We start from the raw sequence: 20,034 nt of genomic DNA, 5'->3' as shown, positions 1-20,034 counted from the left end.
AGTAAAGGCAAATAAGTATCGTGGCTGACACACAACCACCAGCCAGCAAAGACCTAGAAAGTTATTTTACACATACAGTTACAGTAGTAGCTGACCAAGAATTTCCCTCCTTTGACCCGGTAGAGGAAGCGGTGCATGTTACAAATCTGACATTAAAAGGAAGGATCTTCCCCAGGCAACAGGTAAGCAAGGACACCCTCGAAAACCATGTCCGAACTTTATGGGTGGTATCTGCTGCAGTCACAGCAAACGACAGAAACAACAGGTATGGCTGGATCCTCTTTGATGGAGGACACATAGAGTTCATTTTCGAGGACGAAAACGACAGAAACAACACTTTGAATGGCGGTTCCATGGTTCTTCCGAAACAACTGGATCCTCTTGGAAGAATGGAAAGACTCATACACTGGCATGGTAGAGCAGGTCTGGACTCAACAGGTATGGCTGCAAATTCACATGATTCCAAAAGGTATGGTCGAAGACAAAATAATATGCTTTCTGGCTTCCCATGCAGGTCAGGTAGTTCCGAAGCAGGAAAAGGTGAAAACAGGCCACCTCACCAGAGGCCTGCATGTAAGAAAGAAAATAGTTGTAAATCTACAACAACCTCTGTACACAGGAAGGTTCATTTTTTATCAGGGGAAGCCCATATGGCTTCGTTACTGTTACTAACAGCTTCCACGCTTTTGTGCAAATTGTGGCCTTGTAGGTCACACCGTCACATCTGGTCAAACTGTAAAAGGCTAGACCCTTCAATTCAAGACCACAAACAGCGTCTTGAAAACAGACCCATAAGCTACCCGGGTGACTGGATGAAAGCAGATCACCGGCCGGAAAAACCTTTGGTCATACCAACTTTCTCCTACGCTTCATCAGAGCCAGAAGCTTGCAAAATCAGGGATGGAGAGCACAGATCCAATGAAGACTCAGAGCATGGCACGGATGGACATAAGCGTCATTGCCTTGATCAAGCAGCCAGCGGGGGATATTGTTTCAAACCGGTAGGAAACTCCGGCGAACCACAAGAGCAGCAAGTGCAGCAACCAGTCGAACCAACCCAGGGTGAACACATGGCCATGCAGGTGGGAATCAGGCAGGCAGTACAAGAAGAACATGGTGTCCATGCAAATGTAACAGACAACATGCAAATGCAACGTGGAATTCATGCACAAAGCTCTCAATTGCAAAATGGCTGGCATGCAACAATTCCTGAATCCAAGTGGTTGTGCATATCTGACATTGATGGGAAAATCTGGGCTTTATACATAATAACAAAAAAAAGGAGGTATCAGGGCCATAGATCTTCGTACGGACAAAAAAGAAAAGGAGACGCCCCTTCATGAGCCTCCTGGATGCAACCTCCAAAAATACCATCATCACTCAACATGGGGACCTTATCTATTATTTCCCCGAGCCCAAAGAGCATCCAGCAGAACCGCCAACCCAACCCTTCATCGAACAGTTATTTACACCGCACACACGGAGCTTAAATAACCTTCCGAACCTTAACACTACAGAGCAATCATTACCATCAATGTGGAAACCGGCTTGGATACCAGATCTAACAGTCAATGGAGGAAATCCTCATAAGAGAAATAGAAGCAATAGGAGTCTGATACTTGGCAACCAACCCACTACAGATTTGATCCGGAATTTGGAAGACATCAATCCACACTTTCTCTCACAACAGGTACCTCCATCTCAATGTGTTATTGTTATTTTTTTTGGTAAGATGTGTTATTGTCATTTATAGCATACAATCTCTGCTTTTTACTCGTGGCATTTCAGCACTGTGCACAAAGTCAGACACCTGCAGAACTTAGTTAGGCAGTCAACCCCAGATATCCTCTTCTTGTGCGAAACCAGGATGTCAGCGTCAAAATCTTCCAGCCTTGCAAAATCTCTCAAATACCACCATTTTACACTACAAGAAGTACAAGGTCAGTCAGGGGGGTTATTGTGCTGCTGGTCAAGTCATCCAAACACAAACATTCACCAAGTCCATCGTAATTTCATCATATTACAAATTAACAATTTCCCCAATAAAAGTCCCTGGCTCTTGGTACTTTTTATGGACATCCACAAAAACACCCAAGGAGGGGAGTCTTACATAAATTGACACAAATCTCAATACCTGTCCATCTACCCTGGCTGCTTGTTGGAGACGTTAATGATCTGCTCTCGATCCATGACCAAAAGAATTACAGAAACATATTTCAGATGCCCTAAAAAGAATTATGTGAAGATGCACTAGAGCAGCAGTGATCTGGACAATTTGGGAGGAAAGGAATCTAAGAATCTTTGAAGACAGGGAAAGAAGTAAAGAAGCTGTGATTGAGATGATTACTCTCAGAGTAGCACATTGGGTGAGCACTTTAAAGCTCTTTGCTGACTTTAAGGTTGAAGATTTCTGCAGATCGTGGGGAATAATTGCAGGTTCTTCGTTTAGAAGACAGATTGTTCATGAGGCCTGGTCTCCTCCATGTGTTGGGTGGAGAAATTAAACTTTGATGGTAGTTGTATGGGCAATCCTGGACCATCTGGTATTGGTGGGGTAATTAGGGAAGAAAATGGAAACATTCTAGCTTTGTACTCAGATCCTATTCAGCACGGAGATGTGGTGAGATCAGAATTATTGGCAGCAGTCTATGGAGTAGAGAAAGCTAAAGAAATGGGGATTACTAAGCTGATTGTTGAAGGTGATTTAAAAGTAGTTGTGGGCTGGTTGAAAAAAGGGGAAGGAATCATATGGAAGTTAAGGAATGAATTCAGGAGATTCAAGCAGATTTCTAAAGATATGATGATCCAAATAAGATGGATTAGGAGGTCTGCAAACAATTTGGCTGATGGCCTGGCAAAGCAAGGAACTCAAAGACACTCTATGTTCTGGGCAATTCTGTAAATAGTGAATAGTTTCTGGGTGGGCTTTGTTTTTGTGCCCACAAATCTTTGTTGTACCTCTTTTTTAATCTAATGAATCAATTTTGTGTTGCTGATCAAAAAAAAAAAGAATTACAAAAACATATCCCCCAAACCCTCAAAGTAATTGCTGCAATTCACCCAGAACTTTGGACTGATCAGCATTGACTACTTGGGACCCCCTTTTACATGGACAAATGGCCAACATGGTCCCAAAAAAGTACAAGAGAGATTGGACAGGGCTTTTGCAACCCCCACCTGGTTGGATCTGTACCCGAATTCTATAATCCAAACCTTACCATTTTAGCCTCTAACCACGCCCCAATAAAGCTTATGAGTGAACCCCCTAATATACCTACTAGGCCATCCCATTTTCACTTTCTCCCCTTCTGGTCAGAACATGAAGGCTGTAAAACTATAATAGCCACCACCTGGGAACAACAAATAAGAGGATCACCTCATTTTCGCATAACCAGTAAGTTAAAGCAATGCAAAAAAAAAAACACTCTGCTGGAGTGGAATTGTACCACTTTTGGAAAAATCCAAAACCACCTTCAAAAGTTCTCAACAGAAATCTCCTCTCACCACCTACAAAACAAAGAACCTCAACTCCTGAGATCTCTCCAAGAACAGTACTCTATTACTGGTTACAAAAGGAAGAAGAGCTATGGAGATTGAAATCAAGAACACAAAATTTTTTCACAGCATGGCCAGACAAAAAGGAATTAGAAGTAGTGGATTATGGATTAACACCTACAGGGGAATGGACATCGAACAAGACAAAGATTGTCGAGCTCTTCATCAACAAAATAAAGGAGATAGGTGGAATCTCAGAAAATGTAAACACAAAAATACTCTCTCAATTACATCTTCCCCAAATCTCAGAACAGCAAAGACAACAATTGCTGCTCCCACCCACTTTAGAGGTGGTCACCCAAGCAGTCTATCCACATAAAGCCCCGGGGCCGGATGGGTTCACAGCTTTATTCTACCAAAAATATTGGGATATACTAGGGAATGATATATACCAAATGATCCTTCACTTTATCAGACTGAATACCTTCCCAAAGAAACGAATAACACCATTTTGGTCTTTGTCCCCAAAAATCAGAACCCCATGGAGACACAGCCCACTACCGACCAATAAGTTTATGCAATGTCCTATACAAAATTGTTTCAAAATGGATGGTGATGAGACTGCAGCCAATCCTAGGAGAAGTTATCTCCCCTCTCCAGTTGGGATTTCTAAAAGACAGGCAAATTGCAGACAATATCCTAATAACAAAAGAAATCCTACACTACATAAGAAGACAAAAGAAAGGGAAGGGACTAATTGCTCTCAAGCTAGATATGTTGAAGGCTTTTGACCATATGGGATGGAGCTTCCTGAAAGAAACATTAGGACAAGTGAGCTTCCCGACAAAATGGGTGAACCTCATACACCAATGATTTCAATGCCTACCTTCTCAGTCAAGGTGAGTGGCTCTTGTCATGGACACTTTAAACTGGAGAGAGGCCTTCGGCAAGGCGATCCATTATTTCCATACCTATTTATTATAGGAACGGAGGTACTCACCCAATTGTTAGCTGCAGCAGAACAAGAGGGTTTGATTGAGGGTGCAAAGATTTGCAGAAATGGCATCTCCATCGCATATTTCCTATTTGTAGATGACTGTATTGTCTTCTGTAAAGCTGACATAGGGTAAGTGAGATCATTGCAAAGCATCTACAATCTGTTTGAACAATTATCAGGGCAGAAAATAAATTATGAGAAATCATCAATTATGTATAGCCGGAATATGCCTAGGCATCATCAAAAAATCCTCTCACAGGTGCTCAACATTCACAAGACACTGCATAGGACCAAGTATCTAGGTGCACAAGTAGGAGTCAGGGATGATAGAATAGCCACACATCAACATATACAGGACAGAATAGTGGCAAGGATCTCTTCGTGGAGTTCAAAACTGCTATCACAAGCAGGGTGCACCACCTTAGTCAAATCTGTGTTGCAAGCCATCCCAGTCTATTCCATGCAAACAACCATTTTACCATAAGGAATACACTCCAAACTGGATAAAAACACGAGGGATTTCTGGTGGCAAGGGAATAAGAGTGGGGCCAACCACACCATAAAGTGGAGTAAGATATGTCTGCAAAAATCGAGAGGTGGCCTAGGATTCAGACAAAGTAGTGTGATGAATAAGGCACTATTTGGTAAACAAACTTGGAGGTTGGTAGCAAATCCGAATTTGCTTTGGAGCAGAATGATCAAACAGAAATACTTTCCAAATAAAAGCCTTTTTGAAACCAAGCCAAGTAAAAATTCATCTTACTGGTGGAAACAAGCACATAAAATCCTCTAAGAACTCAGGCCAAATTTTCTATTGGCAAATACATAGTGGAACAGATACTTTTGCCTTTGTAGACCCCTGGATTCCCAACCCTACCAGGTGGTATACCAGCCCCTAGAGACCCCACTAACCCGCAGATCAAGAAACTAAAAGTTTCACATTTCATCAACCGAGATGGGAGCTGGAACCAACCCCTAGTACACCAGTTCTTTGAGCCTTCAGCACACTCACATGTCCTCCAAATAACCCCAACTGTTGACACAGGACAAGATACAGTCATCTGGAAGTATAGCACATCAGGCAGTTACACAGTTAGAACAGCCTACCATTCGCTAATAAACTCCAATCCATCTACCTCTGAACCTCACCTCAACTGGAGTATTCTATGGAAACTTAAATTACCATACAGATGTGCAGTTTTTCTATGGAAACTAGCATGGGATGGTGTTCTTACTCGAGTTAAGTGTAGACACTGGATACAAAGAGATGAACTTTTGTGTTCTCTCTGTAACTCACACACAGAAACACCACAGCATCTATTCTTCACTTGTGCCTTCTCCAGGGCGGTATGGTGTCAGTTACAAGTCGGGCTTAACCCAGAAATGGTGCAGGACAGCCTAAGAAGGCTTGCATCATCACAGGAAGCCTTATACCTGTTTGACAAAGGTCGTGCAGCTCTCTACATAATATGGTGAACGAGGAACAAAATTATCCATGAAAATACAAAAAGCACTCCACAAGAAGTTATTGTTCGAGTAGCCAAATATTGTCCATCATCATTGATCCCCCCCCCCACCAAGAACCAACAATGACAGTCTAACTGATCAAAACCAGGGAAACATGCATGTATTATATTTAGATGGTTCTTTTGATGTCAACACAGGCTTTGCAGGACGAGCATTCATCCTCCAATGTTCCAGTGGCGGTCCAGTTATTGCGAGAGGAGAACCATGTTGGCCCATCAAAAGCTATGATGCAGAAATCAGAGCCCTGATCTCGAGTCTAAAAGCAGCTTCTCAGTTGAAGTTAAACACTATGATAATATATAGCGACTCCATGCAGCTAGTCAATTTTTTGAACAACAGAAGGCAACCGGAAAGCTGGATAGAAAGGCTTCTCAAGCATCAATCGTCTTCTGTTAACTTTTGAAAAAATGTGTTTTGTACATATTAACAGAACCTTAAATCAGGCAGCGCATACTTTAGCATACCTAGCCTGTAAAGGCAGAATATCCATCTACTATAACTCGCTCTACCAGGATCATGTACAGTTTACTCTTTAATCAGTAATGGAAGGTGCTTTATTTGCTTTAAAAAAAAAGTTTCAAAGAAATTAGATATAAAAAACCCTTAAAAAGCATTTAAAATTGTTTTGAGATACACATTCAGTAGACAATCCAACAGTTTATGCTTAGCCGCAATCCTTATTGCTTTAGAACAACCATATAGCAGAATCGGTGGAAAGCTTCTCATATTCACCACAAAGCCTTTTTCCCCCTTTTTTCTTTCAGAAAAGCTAATCACTTATCAAACAAAAACGATATGGAATGAGGGAAAAAAGTGAAACTTTATTGGGAAAAATACACCGAACTGAACAACCATAGTAGCCAAAACAAAAAAGAAGAAAAACCTGGAATTGTTCGTCTGAAGCAAGCGAGTGAAAAGCCAATTCGAGCTCCGTGAGAGCATGCATGAGGGTTTCAGGGACGTATTTCCCTCCATATTTGCCAAACCTGCCAAAGGAATCGGGTCGTTGCAAAACCGTCGATTTGCTGTCTTTCTCCACCATTGTAACAGCCGAATCTCTGGTAAGAGTACAGGAGATTGAAGAACGTTTAAAGGTGGAAGGACTCAAGTGGGATTCCTCTAATTTGCGGGGTACCCTGATGGAATTAAATGAAGCAATGTAAGGCTTGCAGAGAGATGCAAGGCTTGTGGAGGAGATGGCCATGAGACATTCAGTGACACCAGTTTCTTCTTACAGACCAACCTCGGCGGCGGCGGTGGCGATTCTTCTGAGTTCTGAAACCTCGCGGATTTTCAGAGAACAATAGGAAGGCGCGGATTGATGAAAGTACGAGTAAGCCTGCTACCCAAGAGTAAGACGCTGCGCAAACTCCATAGTCCATCCATCCTCTACTTGTATCTTGTTTCATTGATGGTGAGATGTTCCTGATGTGCTGCTGAAATGCCTTGTCGCCTTGTCGGTCCAGTTTGGGTTACGCAGCATATCTGAACTCTCCTACGATCTGATGACACGAACGAATGATTGCGACTTGCGAGACCGGATCCGCTGCCAACCTCATGAGGTATATCCCAGCCGCACATCGGGATCATCTCCGATTGTTATGGGGAAATGTTACCGTTAGATGTCAAGTGGGATGTACATGTGCTGTAATTGTGAAGTTGGTGTGAATTATGTACCCTCCCGATTCAATTATGACACTCCTCTTACATCATGACCATTAGCGGTCCAAATTGAAAGATGAGCCAGTGACCGGGAGGAGGCACATGATCACATTGGAGAGCTAGAGTTTCATGATGGTAAGCTAAAGATCTCGAGGAGAAAGATGCCTCGTTTTTTGTATGTGAGAATCTTCTTCTAAACGCAATCAAAGAGGCTACGGCTCATCCCATCAAGAATACAAAACCTTGCTAGGGTTTGATAGGAGAGGCATAACCTCGGCACTGTGCCTTTTCGCAAAGGTTTTATGCCTGTTGCTCCCGATTCAATTATGACACTGCCTCTTACATCATGACCATTAGTGGTCCAAATTGAAAGATGAGCCAGTGTCCGGGAGGAGGCACATGATCACATTGGAGAGCTAGAGTTTCATGATGGTAAGCTAAGGATCTCGAGGAGAAAGATGCCTCGTTTCTTGTACGTGAGAACCTTCTTCTAGACGCAATCAAAGAGGCTACGGCTCATCCCATCAAGAATACAAAACCTTGCTGGGGTTTGATAGGAGAGGCATGACCTCGGCACTATGCCTTTTCGCAAAGGTTTTATGCCTGTTGCTCCCGATTCAATTATGACACTGCCTCTTACATCATGACCATTAGTGGTCCAAATTGAAAGATGAGCCAGTGTCCGGGAGGAGGCACATGATCACATTGGAGAGCTAGAGTTTCATGATGGTAAGCTAAGGATCTCGAGGAGAAAGATGCCTCGTTTCCTGTACGTGAGAACCTTCTTCTAGACGCAATCAAAAGAGGCTACGGCTCATCCCATCAAGAATACAAAACCTTGCTGGGGTTTGATAGGAGAGGCATGACCTCGGCACTGCGCCTTTTCGCAAAGGTTTTAAGCCTGTTGCTCCCGATTCAATTATGACACTGCCTCTTACATCATGACCATTAGTGGTCCAAATTGAAAGATGAGCCAGTGTTCGGGAGGAGGCACATGATCACATTGGAGAGCTAGAGTTTCATGATGGTAAGCTAAGGATCTCGAGGAGAAAGATGCCTCGTTTCCTGTACGTGAGAACCTTCTTCTAGACGCAATCAAAGAGGCTATGGCTCATCCCATCAAGAATACAAAACCTTGTTGGGGTTTGATAGGAGAGGCATCACCTCGGCACTATGCCTTTTCGCAAAGGTTTTAAGCCTGTTGAATGCTTGTAAGGTCAGTGTACCCGAGCTCAACCTCGTATTTGGTCAAGAGAGGCATGACCTCAGCACTGTGCCTTTTCGCAAAGGTTTTAAGAGGTCAGTATACCCAGAGCTCAACCTCGGACCCATGACGTCCTCTGCTTGCACCAAGGAGATGACCGACAAGGTTGATGAAGAAGACTCAGACTCCAAGGAGGAGGAAGAAGACGGGATTGGTGAGGTTGCCATAGAGGAGGATGTCGATGAGGAGATGGGCAGAGAGGATGCCGCTGAGGAGGGTATTACCGCTACTAGTGATGGAGGCGAGGAGCCCCGAGATGTCTAAAAATTTTGCCTCTTTTCTTGGACTTCCCTTGTAAATACGTGTATTGTGTCGAGCCTCTGAGCTCGATCTAGAGAACTTTAGTCTTCCTTTTCACCCTTTTTTTAACAATACCGATGTAACTCTGCCGATCTAGTAATGAATGAAAGTTCACTTTTTGCACATCTTGCGTTCATCTATTCTCAATACACTCTAAAACCTGAAACCTCAAAAATAATTCTAAGTAAAGGTTTACTCGAGGTGCCTAACTCCAAAGTGACTAGACATAGTAAGGGATAAACCTGAGGTAGTTGTGTGCCGAGGCAACTAAGCATGGTATGGGATATAACCCAAACTTCTTGTGTGCCAATTAGGCATCATAAAAGGAGAACTCGAACTACCTATATGCTATGCCAAAGCGGCTAAGCTTTATTAGACCACCGAGGTCATTATTAGCTCGGGGCTGGGGGCCTTTAGGCTTAAAGCGACTTGGAGTCCCCTTCGAATCCCCTTTGAAGTGTGATTTGGCCGATATGCGCTCTACGCATGGCGGCTTGACTAAGTCGCCAAAGCATATGGTCTTCCATACTTAGTGAAAACTTTTAATTATCTAGTTGAGGTCGTGGATGCTTGACTCCCAAGCTCATAAATAATACTTTCTTAGGTTGTTGGCGTTCCAAGCACGGGGTACCTGCCTCCCTTCCAACATCTCAAGCTCGTATGTCCCTTCATCAATCACTATCATACTCTATAGGGACCATCCCAATTCGGGCCCAGCTTACCTACACCTGGCTTAGGCATCATAACCTTCCAAAGTACAAGATCTCCAACTTGGAGGTGGCATCTCTTGATTTGGGAATTATAGTACCGAGCTACTCGCTACTGGTAGGTCATAGTCTGGATATAGGCCAGGTCGCACACTTCTTCCACCAGGTCAAGGTTGGTTCGTAACTCGTCGTCGTTGGCCTCCTCGTTGTATGCCTCTAACAGCAAGGTTGGTACTTTGATCTCAGTAGGGATGACGACCTCTTCTATACCATACGTTAAATTGAATGGGGCCTCTCCAGTCACGGTTTTGATTGTAGTCCGGTAGGCCCAAATGACACTGGATAGCTCGTCTACACACAAACCCTTAGCTCAGAAAAGTCGAGTTTTGAATCCACGGAGGATTGCCCTGTTCGTCACCTCGACCTATCTGTTTGCCTATGGATGTGCTACCAAAGTAAAGTTTTGTTGGATCCCCATCTCGGCACACTAGTTCTACAACTTTATGTCTTCAAACTGCGTATCAGCACCTTTGGGAGTCTGAATTTGCACACTATGTTTTCCTATAAGAAGTTATGTACATTTCGAGCTGTGATTGTCACTAATGGCTCAACCTCCACCCACTTCGTAAAGTAATCAACCGCCACAACCAAGAACCTTCTCTGCCCTGTCATCGATGGGAACGGACCGAGGATGTCTATTCCCCACTGTGCGAAAGGCCACGGGCTGGTCAAGTACTTGAGGTCGGCAGTGGGCTAGTGAAGTATGTTGGTGTGCCTCTAGCAGTTATCACACTTTTGGATGAACTCGAGTGCATCCGCTTGTATTGTAGGCCAGTAATAGCCTTGCCTTAGCGCCTTTTGGGCGAGCGCCCTACCCTACAAGTGTCCCCTACATAGACCTTCATGGATCTCATGTAGCACCTAGCTTGCCTCTAAAGGTCGCAAGTAACACAAGTAAAGGAGCATGAAGGATCTCATATACAACTGCTCGCCAATAAGGATATAGAGAGATGACTAACGCTCTACCCTCCGAGTTGCATTGCGGTCTACTGGTAGGGTCATGTGGAACAGATAATCAACAATCTCTTTTGTTGCCCTCTTAATGCTAGGTTGCAGCAGGTCTTCAATGTAGATCGTCCTCTTTGTGACGTCGTTTACACCGGCTAGCTTTGAAAGTGCATCAGCCTCTACATTCTCTGTCCTCAGTATTTGCTAGATGAACCAAGAGTGGAAGCCGGGCAGGAGCTCTCTCACCTTTGCCAAATAGGCCAACATGGCAGGCTCCCGAGCCTCGTACTGCCCATTCACCTGCTTCACAACCAGTTGAGAATCACTACATGCCATGATGTGCTTTGCGTCAACCTCCCTCGCCAAAGTCATCATGGCTATTAATGCCTTGTACTTTGCTTCGTTATTCGACGCCTCGAACACAAACCGGAGAGCGTACTCCAGCATCACCTCGACATGGAGAATCTAGGGCTCCTCATCCCAAGTCAGGACTTCCCTAGCCAGGACGGGTGTCAAGCTGGTTGACACCTTCAACGTGTTAATAGGCTTAGTCACCCTAGGGGCCAACGTGCTGAACGTACACTTAATGATAAAGTCTGCCAAGACCTGCACTTTAATTGTTGGGCATGGCTTGAACTAGATGTTATATTTGCTTAGCTCGATTGCCCAATTTGGCAACCATCCTGAGACCTCAGGCTTTTGAAGAACATGCCTCAAAGGTCGACCAGTTAAGACTATGACGGTATGGGCTAGGAAGTAAGGACATAGCTTCCGAACTATCAAGGCTAAGGCGAAGGCCAACTTCTCAATATCGGGGCACCTGGTCTCAACTCCATGCAATACCTTACTTATATAGTAGACAGGTCATTGCACCTGGTCTACTTCCCTTATTAGTATTGAGCTCACAACCTCGTCACTTGTGAAGAGGTAAAGTTTTTGCTCGTCTCCTAGTTCAGGTTGAGTTAACATCGATAGTGAACTTAGGTACCTTTTAAGCTCGTCAAACGCGAGCTAGCACTCCTAGGTCCACTCGAAGTCTTCATTCTTTTTAATAGCCTTAAAAAAGGGTAAGCACCGCCCAATCGACTTAAACATAAACCAATTCAGGGTGGAAATTCGGCCTATTAATTTTTGTACCTCTTTTATTGACCTAGGTGATCTCATGTCTAGGATTGCTAGGATTTTTTCCAAATTGGCTTCGATGCCATGTTGATGCACTATATAAACAAGGAATTTGCCCGAAGTGACCCCAAAGACACATTTGTTCGAGTTGAGCTTTATGTTATACTTCCTTAAGAATTGAAAAACAACGTTTAAATCATTTATAAGAGAGTTTGAAAACTGGGTCTTCACGACCATGCCATCAACATAACACACTATTTTATTTCCAATCAAAGGTGCAAAAACTTTATTTACAAGGCGTTGGAAAGTTGCTCCAGCGTTTTTTAGTCCAGAGGGCATAATTTTCCTAATTCAGTTACAAATGTTGTATTTTCCTAGTCTCCATCCGGATTTGATTGTAGTTGGAGTAAGCATCCATGAAGCTCAACAACTTGTGCTCCAACATTGCATCTACCAAGTGGTCTATTCTAGGGAGCAGGAAACTATCCTTTGGGCAGACTCTGTTAAGGTTAATGTATTTGACGCACATGCACCACTTACCGTTGGTTTTTTTGATGAATACAGGGTTGGCTCTCGGGTACTAGACCTCTCTAACGAAGTCTGCTGCAATGAGCTTGTTGACCTCCTCATCTACTACCCTCCACCTCTCTAGGGTAAGGTTCCTTTTTCTCTACCTGAATGGCCTAACTAAAGGGTCCACATTCAATTTCTGAATTATCACAATTGGGTCTATGTCAGGCATTTCTACTACCGACAATGCAAAAACATCTAAATTACCAAGTAAAAACTTACCAGTGTAGACCGAACTGATTCTTTTAGGTGAGCCCCACTTTGGATAATCTTCGCAGGTTTAGTATCAGAGACCATGACCAGGATTGTATTCTCATGGGTTGGGCTCGCTCGTTTGTGTACTTGGGGGCGACTCCAGCTCGACGTCACCTGCCAGCTTTGGCTTGCCCTTCAATGCCGCAACGTAGCACTTCCATGACTCCAACTGGTTGCCCCATATGACCCTAGTCCATACCTCATCAGAAAATTTCATTGAGATGTAATAGGTCGACACCATTGCACGAAGTGCATGCAAGATGGACCGAACTAAAATTGCATTGTAAGGGGACAAGGTGGCTACCACCAAGAAGGTGTGCTCTGACCTTGCTGTGACTAGCACCTTGATTCTGCCTAAAGGCTTCACCACGTCTCTACTGAAGCCGACGAGAGGTACATCTGTTGGCTGCAAGTCCTTCCGCTCAAGCTGCATCTTCTTAAAGGCTTCCAAGAATAGGATGTCTGTCGAGCTCCCTGAGTCGACCAAAATCCGCTTTACCTTAAAGTCATTAATGATCATTTTGACAATGAGGGCATCATCATGTGGATACTGGACCCCGCGAGCGTCATCCTCGGTGAAGTAGATGACTTCCTTCACTCGAGGGTGCTTCAACGGGTTCTCATCCTCCTGCTCCAACTCCAAAACTGAATTCTTCCCTGTTGTTGTGTTGCACCCTACTAAAATAGAGCCTCCTGTGATCATGTTGATCACTCTATGTATTGGTGGTGGATCCTGAGGTGGCTGGTCACGATCTTGTTGCCTGCTCAATTCTGGTGCTTCCCTGGAGTGGTTGGTAGGCCGGGAATCTCTCTCGTTGCGCTTGACAAACTGCATGAGGTAATCGCGATGGATCAACTTCTTGATCTCATCCTTTAGGATCCGACAACTCTCCGTGTCGTGGCCGATGTCACGATGGAAGTGACAATACTTGTTCGGGTTACGATTGGCAAAGTCGCCTCTCATCTTGGGCGACCATCACACGTACTCAGTTGTTTTTATTTGTATCAATATTTCACCCCTGTTTGCATTTAGGGTGATGTAATTTTGATTCTAGACTGGCGGGGTTTTAGATTGTCAACCTGATTTGGAACTCCGATGGGGTGATCTGCTCTTCCTTGGCAACCTTCTTCGCCTGTCGCGAGGTGACCAACTTCTCTTTAGCGACTTCTTTGATGTTGCTTATTGCTCCCCACTTCTTCCTCTGGTCGTTTTCTCTTCTCGAATAGTTGTAGCTCTAACCGGGATCCCAACACCTCCATCGCCTTCGTGAACTTATCTGCTTAAGTGAGGAACACCTCCAGAGAGGTTGGAGGGTTCGACTCAATCTGCTAGCGTAAGTCGGGGTGGCGAACGCCGTTCACCACTATAGTGAGTTGTACTACTAGGTCAAGGTATGGGATCTAGAGATGTTCAAGGTTGAACCTTTTGATGTAGTCACGAAGCATCTCGTTCGGTTGTTGGATGACGTTCAGGAGACAGGTCGCGGACTTGGGGGCACCTCTTGCTGGTGGCGAAGTGCATGGTCAAGAGGTCTGTGAACTTACTCTAGCTTTTTATCGAGCTTGCTAACAATCCCAAATACCACATCCGAGTTGTTTTTTGAATGGTTGTCGAGAAAGCCATGTAGAGGCTCGCATCATTTGCCCCATGAAGTTGCATCAAGGCTTGGAAACTATCAATGTGATCCACTGGGTCAATCATACTGTTATATGAATCCAGGGTTGGCGAGGCCTAGGTCACACACGATGTTGCTGGCTGTGCGACGACCTGGCTTACTTTTCTTTTTTGTTAGCCTCCTCATTATTGGTGGGAGCGAGGTGGCTTTTTCCTATGCTATGACGTGAGTGTCTGCGGTGTCTCCTCCTCGACACCTTGGTTGTGCTATTCCCTTTTGTACCGATCAGTGTCGTAGCTATGTTGCTTTCCTCCACTGGGATTGGCTATTGTGGTGGAATAAAAGTGGAAAACCTTTCCTTCCAAGCCCACGTCTGAAGGTTCATACCACGGACGTACTGCACCAGTTCATGGAACTACTGCACGTCAATCCCTACGGGAACCACAGAAGGCTCAACCATGGGGACAGGGGCATTCACTTGGTGTAGCAAGAAGGGCTGGTTCGACACTACTGGCACTCCGTGCAAGGTCAATGGCATTGTAAGTTGCCCAATGGTCATTGAGGGTACTTCAAGTTGGACAACAGGCTGCTCCTACCCCCCAGCGACTTGCATGTTGTTGTTGTTGTTGACGTTGGCAAGTTGGTTGTTGCTTATAGAAGCCATTGGATCAGTAAATTAAGAAGGGATGGTGGGAATTAGGATTTTTGTCGTTGGTTCCCATAGACAATGCCAATTGATGATGTGTGATCTGGTCACTCCCTACTAGAAGGTAGCTCGGACGTCGGTCTACTATGTGGCTTGTCGAACTGCAAGAAAGTAGTATCAGAGGTCCTGGGGTACTTTACTTGGTGTGGGCACTCCGATGCTCAAGTCAGCGAAGAGTTTTTGTAGAGAGCTAGATTGCTTGTAAGTATGAGAATACGAGAGCTAAATCGTGCATACCTTGTGAGGTTGTAGGTGATGCCTTTATATAGGTAAACTGCCGTAGGCCTCACGAAACGTGTCCGAGATCACCATCCCGCGTAACTTAGAGTCCATTCTGCAACCAAAGATGGACTCCGTGTAAGCTGATAAGCTTTATTTGAGTCCTTCCAATCTAGGCGGGATAAGGATAAGGTCCCGTTAACATGTGGCGTGGTCCCGAAGAGATCGGAGACAACTAGCTAGCTTCTAGAAGAGGGCTATGTGATACCTAGGCAGGTCGGTGCATGCAAACTGCTCGAGACTCCGATCTTAACTGACTGACCCAAGGTGCTTGAAGTGACTTGGACTATTGAGGTGTTCGAAGAGGTTAACGTGTCGTCCAGTCGATGGGTCGCTCCACGTGTCGTCATATTACAGGTCGGGCCAAATTATTTCTCATTAGTAGGTTTATTTATTTGGTAAACATTTGTATTGATTTACGTACACGCCAACAGTTGGGGAACTTTCATTTTAAAGTTTCCCTCAATACAAAGGTATTTATTTATTGTTTCACTTATGTGGTGCCTAGCTGTCAACAAACATTAAAAAACTGTTTATCAACCACTTTTTTTTCGATTTTGAAAACAAATCAAGTACAAACATTTATTTGATAAACGAAAGCCATACCAAACAATTCGATTGTCGTGCTTTTGTTCATTTCTAATTTTCTTTCATTGGAGGCACCCTTGGATTTTTTACTTTCCATGATGTTACACATAATGATATACAAATGGTTTAGGACGAACATTGGATTAAGTAAATTGATTGAAATTTGCAAAATATTGAGGTGTATTATTAATGTGTAAACTATACGGGCGTTTCAGAAATTGTAGGGTAAAGAGAAAAAAACAAGATACAAAACGGCTCTTTCATTAATCTCTCATTTTAAGAAAAAACAAGGTAAAAACTAGAAAGAGGGTAAAGAGAAATAAGATGAGAGGTGGGAGAAAATTGAGATTGAAAGAGAGTGATTTGACGTGAAAGGGAGGGTAAAGAGAGGTGGGAGAAGTTGTGAATGGGTGTCAAGAGTTGTTTTAATATATGTTCTTTTATAATTCTTTTAGATAGGTGACCACCACGGGTAACCTTTCTTGTACTCTTCTTTTTGTCCAATAAATTTTATTTTATCTTCCAAAAAAATGTTGTCTCAATTATATGTCAATAGAAGAAATATTTGAATCAATTACTTGACTAAGTTGATAGGAAAGGTAAAACAATATGCACAATGTGGATAGCATAATGACTACGGGATTTCAGATATGTTCCTAGATGGACTTATTAAACCACAAGTTACAAATTTAAGCAAATTATTCCACAATGATTTATATAGGGAAGAGTTCCCACTCTCTACAATCAGAAAAAAAAACAATATAGAAATTAATAAGGAATGGAAAAGGGGGAAGGAGAAAGTATTGAAATAAATCATGGAGAAGACAAGAAAATAAGTGAATTCTACAAAGTTTTCAAATAAAAAGAGTAAGTCTAGAGAGTCTTTTATTTAAAATAGTCACACACTAAGCTGAAGTAAAGTGCAAAAGTTTCAAAGAAATTAGATATAAAAAAAAATATCCTCAAAAAGTTGGAAGAGGAGGGAAAGATGAAAGAGGAGACAGGGGAGGAGAGACTCAAAGGAGAATAGTCGGACTGAAAAGGAGGGAGGCAAAGAGGCGCAAGAAGATGATATTCTTTTGGTAAATTTTGAAGAGTTAACTTTAAAGTTAAAGGGAACAAGTGGTCCCAAACCCTCTTTGGCTCGTGTCACAGGTTTAATCGATAGTGGGTAGCTTGAGCCTAAATGCTCCATTCATAGCGAAGTTGGGCCAATTGATTTGAATTGGCCTAATAAAAATGTGGGAATATCTTCGGATAGGGACAACTTAAAGGCTTCAAAAATAAAAGAGTCAAAGGGTGGGGTTTTGGGAAAGGATGAGATAATCCCGGTTGGGGATGATGGAGGAAGCTCTAGTAAAGTAGTAAAGATGTTTAGTAAGGTTGGTTCTAAGGTGTCAAGAGACGGTTCTGTGCGTTGCTTAACCCATTTCTTCTACAGTGACAACAATGTTGATACAGATAAATGTGAAGTCCAAAGGAGTTCGAAGAAGGTGATTGATGCTGCTGACAGGATTAAATGCACAGGGGTAGGTAGGAAAGCTTCAGCCACTGGAGTTTTACAAGTGAGAAGGTTCAATTTCATCAACAGGGTAAGGAATTTCAACCTAGAAAGCAAAGTGTGGAAGAAGGGGTTTCAATAATTCCTAGTCGAGATTTTTCTAAGGAAAGAAAATATAGAGTTAAATTAGGTAAGGGAATATACGAAGATGGAGTTTAGAAGGGAAAAAATATAGCAATGGATGGGTAGGGGTGTCCATAAAAAACCGAAAAATTGAACCGAACCGCAAAATGTAGTTAACCAAACCGATTGGTTCAGGATTTTTGAAAAACCCAAAGATCGGTTCGGTTTTTGGTTAATTTACAAAAAAAACAATGGTTAACCAAACCGAGCCGTATATATATTTTTAATATATATCACATATTTTCTATGTATTATATATAAATATATATTCATTATATATATAACTATATACTTATATTATATTTATAATGATCTATTTATAAAAATATTATATATTTTTCAAATATTTATAATATATTTTATATCATTTATTATTTATTATATAATATTATACATATATTTGTATAATATATATTATAAATATAAAAAACCAAAAAATCAAAGAACCAAACTAAACCAATCAAAAACCGAAACCGATGGACCGATTAATCAGTGGTACCGGTTCAATTTTGGTTTAGAGAATTGGAAAAACCAATACCACCGGTTTGATTTACAAAAAAAGTGCAAAAGAATTTATTCGATCGAAAGGTTGTTGGAAGGTGGGCTAGATTTTATCGAATGGACAGGTTGCAATGATAAGGGTAGTGCAAATGGAAAAAACGGGGTGTGAGGAAGCTGAAGAAGGAAGGGCAGGGTCAATGAAGGGAATAAAGCAGCGGTGGGTCAAGAAGAGAGAGAGTTGAGGGGACAAGAGTAAGCCAGACGATAGAGGAGAAGGAGATGATCAAAGTGGATGCTAGCCAGAGTAATGTTGGGGTATAGGACCAGGACGAGACAGCAAGGGCTGTGGGAATTAGTAGTGTGAGTGGGACCCACCCAGAGAAGGCTGTATTGACAAGGAGGGGAAAACTCAATGATAATCAAAGAAAATGAGATTGACGTTGAAGAATATGAGTGTTAAGAAGGTGATGTGATGTTGATGGGACACATGAAGTGAAGAGTTGTATTGATTTGGAAACAGTACTAAACAAGGAGGGAGGAGAATAATTTGCAAGGAAGGCATTCAAGGAGTTGGAGGAAAAGGAATCGGAGAAAAAGAAATTGGTGGTGGCAGGGAGTGGTATTAATCCAAAGGTTAATGATGCATAAATTGGGTGGAGGCTTGTGGGAATTCCAAGAGAAGGTAAAGAGGAGGATGGAGAGTTGGTTGCAGCTCAGATATCATTTGAGATCAGAATGCGGTTTTGAAACTAGAAATTATCTAAGGACAGTCGAGGGTTCTAAGGAATAGAAAATGCTTATGTAGTGACAGAAGCACAGAGTTGTTTCAGTGTCAAAATCTTTTGCAAGATTAAGAGGAGGTTCATTTGGGATTGGACCTGTCAAAAGTTTGTAGGAAATGGGCAACAAATTTGACCTGAAGGTATTTAAGGTGACGGTCGGTGTTAGTTTAATTTGATGTTGAAGTTGGGGAATTGGGTGGGGATTTGATTAGACTTGGAAGTGGTTTTTTTGTTGTCTTTTATTAGCGTAGGGAGGGTCTCTTGGTTGAAGTTGTGAGTGGGTGTGAAGGGTTGTTTTACTATATGTTCTTTATAATTCTCTCAGGTGACCGCTGGCAACCTTTCTTGTACTCTAGTCTTCTTTTTTGTCCAATAGATTATATTTTATCTTCAAAAAAAAATGTTGTCTCAATTATGTGTCAATATCTGCATCTAAAGATGTAAAAAGAAAGAAGAAAGATTTGAAGCAATTACTTGACTGAATTGATAGAAAAGGTAAAACAATCTGCACAATGTGGATAACATAATGACTATGGGATTTCAGATATGTTCTTGGGTGGACTTATTGAACCATAAGTTACAATTTTAAGCAAATTATTTCGTAATTATTTATATAGAGAGGAGTTCCCACATGCCCTACATTGGTAACCCCTTTCTATTCCTGATTCCTGACAAACTTATTGGTGTAATTGTTGAGAAAAAAGTCCTAGTGAACCGGCAGAAAGCTGCAAATATGTTATTTCAAGCAAATTATTCCTATTGAACTTCTTATTCTTAGTAGTAGTGGATGTTTTATTTTGATTTATAATTAATGCTTGCATTAGGAATTGATATGTCGATTTAAAGGATTTGATAGAGCTTATAAATTGGTTATTTGATGTTAAGTTTTTGTGGGTTTTGAGTTTTGATGTTACGTATTTCAAATTTGTTATGATTTTCGTTGAAGGCTTATTTTTTTATGGTGAACTCTG

General features: G+C 42.4%; 2 protein-coding genes and 1 long non-coding RNA gene across 4 annotated transcripts in view; 1 reads left to right on the top strand and 2 right to left on the bottom strand.

Annotated features, from left to right (window-relative positions):
- LOC104600965 (tryptophan synthase beta chain 1) overlaps positions 1-7,470 on the bottom strand; it is a 32,739-nt gene extending 25,269 nt beyond the window's left edge. The window contains exon 1 of one of the 2 annotated variants that reach the window (XM_010264140.3): positions 6,903-7,470. In XM_010264140.3, the coding sequence (XP_010262442.1) occupies positions 6,903-7,223 (321 nt within the window). In that variant the 5' untranslated portion in view covers positions 7,224-7,470. Of the gene's footprint in view, positions 1-76; positions 404-6,902 lie in introns of those variants that run through there. The other variant, XM_088901945.1, reaches the window with a different exon arrangement.
- On the top strand, positions 302-6,896 carry LOC104600963 (uncharacterized). The gene is made up of 3 exons (XR_016084419.1): positions 302-438; positions 515-1,690; positions 6,157-6,896. It is a non-coding gene; the product is annotated as an uncharacterized LOC104600963 (long non-coding RNA).
- A 5,495-nt stretch (positions 7,471-12,965) lies between the features above and the next one.
- On the bottom strand, positions 12,966-13,871 carry LOC104601030 (uncharacterized). Its single transcript, XM_010264210.1, has one exon. The coding sequence runs from the start codon at positions 13,869-13,871 to the stop codon at positions 12,966-12,968; it is 906 nt and encodes a 301-aa protein (XP_010262512.1).
- Positions 13,872-20,034: the final 6,163 nt, after the last annotated feature.

Source organism: Nelumbo nucifera, chromosome 3, assembly GCF_055504915.1.
Source record: "Nelumbo nucifera cultivar China Antique chromosome 3, China Antique-T2T, whole genome shotgun sequence".
In the NCBI taxonomy this organism is placed as follows: domain Eukaryota; kingdom Viridiplantae; phylum Streptophyta; class Magnoliopsida; order Proteales; family Nelumbonaceae; genus Nelumbo; species Nelumbo nucifera.
The sequence above is the reverse complement of the archived record's forward strand: the minus strand, read 5'-3'. Positions and strand labels throughout refer to the sequence as shown.

What these genes read in the sequence shown, in the direction of transcription:
- LOC104601030 (XM_010264210.1), bottom strand. Translation starts at nt 13,871, where the DNA reads ATGAGAGGCGACTTTGCCAATCGTAACCCGAACAAGTATTGTCACTTC.